Here is a 3747-nt window from a genome sequence, read left to right as displayed (position 1 = left end):
TATAGCTTTAATTAACTCAGCCTTTATAGCGTGTGGAGTTGTTTTTCCTACCATAATATAACTAAAGGGGTTACTTATTTGCAAGTGAACTGTGTTATAAAGCTTTATCCCAAAATGTTTGAACACACAAGGACAAGACAAACACACTGCTCACTCTTGCAGATTACATTATCATAGTGATTGTCGGCCATTTAATATATAAATTCTCCTCTCAGCATGCTCATGTTCTAGTAAAGGCTAAGTCTCTCTGGTATGTTCAATAGTGCCTTCATGAAAATGTATGGCTGTGTAACCTAAGCACTGCCCAAGAAAAGGCTCAAGATTAACTTATTAAAAATTTAAAAGTCCTTTGAGAGGGTTGCATCATCATTATCAACACATGATTCTGGGTTTCTGACTTGCTTGGTAGTAATTCTTCTATTACCAGAGACTGGAATACAAACAAAATACAATAAACACATTTTTGTCCCATATACAAGGAAGCGTCTGTTCTGGGGCCTTGCTGGGAAAACCAGGTCTCTCCAGCTTAAGGTGGTAAAGCTGTTTTTTGGAACATGGTAGCGGGTTTGTTGTAGGTAGCTGGATAGATCATGGGTGTCTCCCAAAGTGGAATACCAGTTATTAAACCATCTTGACCAAGTCTACAATAAATCTGATCAACAATCTGGAACAGGATGGACAAATAATAGCAATACAATTTGAGCTGCAACCGTACAAAATCTGTTTAAAACCAGGTAGATTCTGAGGTTGCCTTTTGGAACAATTTAGCATGGTTGTAACATGGTAGATGGTTTAGTGTGTCTACGAAGGTGTCTACCAGCTCAAACCAGCATTAATCCAGATATTCTACCAGGTCAACACCAGTGTCAACAACTGGTGAATCATCTAGACAAGTTTGTTAAAAAACAAAAAAGATCAGCTTCTGCCAGCTAGAAAGCAAGTAAAACAAGGTACCATCTGAGGCTGGTTTAGCTGGACTTTCCAGGGTATTGATGGCTTAAATACAAACAATGTGTGAAGGTATATACAGTATATGAAGAGATGGCCTTGAGAATTTAGAGACATTCCACAATCCAGGTTTGTAGACGGCAAAATAGATTTTCCTAAAATATTTTACACTTCATTTTGAGAAACATTTGAGTGGAATTAACATAGCAAAATGTTTAACTATGTTTCCAACCTGGTCATTGGGAAAGCTGTTGTGCCCCTCTGGTGCTCCGAGCCATAGTCTCTGAGGGTCGCTGTATCAAACTCGGAGATGGGGGCTCTCTGTCTGACCGAACATGTCTCACAGTTCGTAAAATCTGCTTGGAGTTCCGTAATGGAAACCGCCTCCGATAACGTAATGACTCTGATCGGAGCAACAGCTGTGTATACTGCACCTCTGGCATTATCATCTTTAGACACTCGTCTCGCAGAGGGACTTGGCCTTTTTGTGTAATGTTGACTGGTAAATCATATCCAACAATTGCAACTTTGGAACTGGGCTGCCAAGGTCGCAATGCCTTATTTTTGATCTGAGAAGCTGAGCGAAGCGTTGGCAAATTTCCACCAAAGCAGCCACGTACAAGTCTATCACGAGACCGACGTAACAGCTGGACTTCCCGCTCAACGCATGGTAGTCCCAGAGATCTCAGCTGCCGCCAAAGTGAGGCATTGAAGTAATCGTAAATCACTGAGTCTATGGCATTCCAGGATCGGACTTTGGCTGTATTTTCACTGGAAAGGCTGCTCTTTGAGTCAGGAGTGCGCATGTTGAGACTAACATACAGAACATCGTCAAGGTCCCAAGACAACAAACGGCGCAACAGTACCAATGATTCATCAAAGTATTCCGAGATCATCACCAATGAGAACACTCGATCTACCTCTGCAGCGAACCGTTTTGCATATGCTGGTGCCTCTTTTGATGGATGATCCTTATCACCACCTAGGTCATGGGTAAGTGTGTTTCTTGCGTACATCGAATCCAGCTCTTCTGGACGATAGTATCTCCAAGGATGATCCAGAAAATTCTCTAAAGAGCCATTTGGTACTCGTTTAAAGCTGAGACAATTCTGATTAAAGTAGCTAAACAGAGACTCAAACATGGCTGCTGGTTCTCTCAATATTGTGATGTAAACTGTTTTTCTGGGCATGAGGCGTCTTAGCTCAGAATGGCTGAACCGCAAGTGATTGGTGATAATATCAGGGGATGTGGTGTAAGGGTGAACGAAGTGGACACTAAATGGCTGAGGGTAGCAGAACTGGTGTTGACAGGTGGTAACAGGCAGCGCCACGGAGAGGTTGTTACGTTCAGCGAACCGGAACAGGATGTTTTGGACAGTGGAGCTGGCCGTTTTGTGAGTCTTCAGGAAGGCTACACTGGTGTGTTTAAGAGCACTACCACTACTGCCCTGAGTGGAGGAGTTCGTGGAGGATGGACAACTCAGCCAGAACGCCTCAAATGTCCTACGGCCAGATTAAGAGAGAACAGAGACAGAAATCATTACAGTCAGCTATAAATTAATATAGAGAGAAAATAAAAAAGACATGCAGACAAAAAAAAAAATAACATTTTGGTTAAAAACAGCATATATGACTTAGACTAGTTAAACATCAGCTTGACCAGACCTAAGAAGCTAAACCAGTTTAAACACACAAAGGCCATGAATCCAGTCTTTTCAGCAGGCTAAACCAAAAAAATAGAGCAAAAAGTGTCAGAAGAGTGGTTAAGGACAAATGGAAGTAGCATTCAAAGGCTCTTACAAGTTCAAGTGTCCCCTATGGTGCAGAAACAAGCTGAACATACAGATGGCTATCAATACCAGGAATATCTTCTTCTGAGACATCTCCAGCTTATTTCGCTGCAAAAGAGAGCGAGAGAGAAAAGCATAGTGCATTAGAAAGAAGTGAATATTTATCACATCCACACACCAAACACTAAACATTCATGTGGATTCATGAGTAAAAAATATTTAGTCAAGTAGAGTGAGGGCGCTGAGTTTACGCTATATCAAAGAATGTTGCAAATGCATCGATTTCAACAGTGGTACATCGCACAGACATACAGAAAAAACGTGAAGGGATTGTGAAAGTTACGCTCTTTTATGCTACCAATTTTTTTTTTGCTGCAATCCACTCTGATGCAGGCATCTATTGACTAATGAGAAGTTCAAACAGGTGGTCCTGTTGTGCTTTCGGAAATAAAAATTTTGCTGTATTTCTGCTTGCTTTCAAACTGACCCAGCTCTTTTCACAGCCTCAAAATGCATCTAATACATTCCTATCCAAGAATTGCTCTGTTAGTGTGTCAGAGCTAGCGTGTAAGCACCTTTAAACTTTGTGGTTTGCTCAACAGTGTTGCTTTACAATGTGGAAAAATCATTTGCTCCAAGACAAAGAGACCCAGGAACAAGGAAAGAAGAGGTGCCACGTATAAGCATTCTGACAGCATTGCCAGTCTAGTGCTAAAAAACTATTGGAAAACATCCATACGAGTCAAGGCATCCCTTCTCTCGGCTTCTAATTACAGTTATCTCATCTTCCATTCCCTTTCACTCTCACGATATCGAATGTCACTTCTACTCAAACTGGCTTTATTTCCACCGATCAAGCCTGATACTACTTTAGTTTAATTAGCATTACAGAAGGATAAGTTATCTCACTACCCAATGCCAATAAACAACAGCAATGGCAAAGTCTGAACTTGATAATACTACCACAAATGTAGATAGGCCCATTACAAAAAGCAACACAAAGCAACAC

At 41.2% G+C, this 3747-nt stretch overlaps 1 protein-coding gene across 1 annotated transcript; it reads right to left on the bottom strand.

The window, feature by feature from the left end:
- Positions 1-1184: 1184 nt before the first annotated feature.
- LOC127655596 (galactose-3-O-sulfotransferase 3-like) lies at positions 1185-2831 on the bottom strand. Its single transcript, XM_052143490.1, has 2 exons — positions 2749-2831; positions 1185-2451 (listed from the first exon to the last, which is right to left on the bottom strand). The coding sequence occupies exons 1-2, from the start codon at positions 2829-2831 to the stop codon at positions 1185-1187; spliced, it is 1350 nt and encodes a 449-aa protein (XP_051999450.1).
- Positions 2832-3747: the final 916 nt, after the last annotated feature.

Source organism: Xyrauchen texanus, chromosome 2 (genome assembly GCF_025860055.1).
Source record: "Xyrauchen texanus isolate HMW12.3.18 chromosome 2, RBS_HiC_50CHRs, whole genome shotgun sequence".
Classification (NCBI taxonomy): Eukaryota; Metazoa; Chordata; class Actinopteri; order Cypriniformes; family Catostomidae; genus Xyrauchen; species Xyrauchen texanus.
This window is presented reverse-complemented; position numbering and strand designations above follow the sequence as displayed.

Coding starts and splice junctions, on each gene's coding strand:
- LOC127655596 (XM_052143490.1), bottom strand. CDS start 2,831: ATGTCTCAGAAGAAGATATTCCTGGTATTGATAGCCATCTGTATGTTC. Junction 2,452..2,748: donor CATAGGGGACACTTGAACTT/GTAAGAGCCTTT, acceptor ATCTGGCCGTAG/GACATTTGAGGCGTTCTGGC.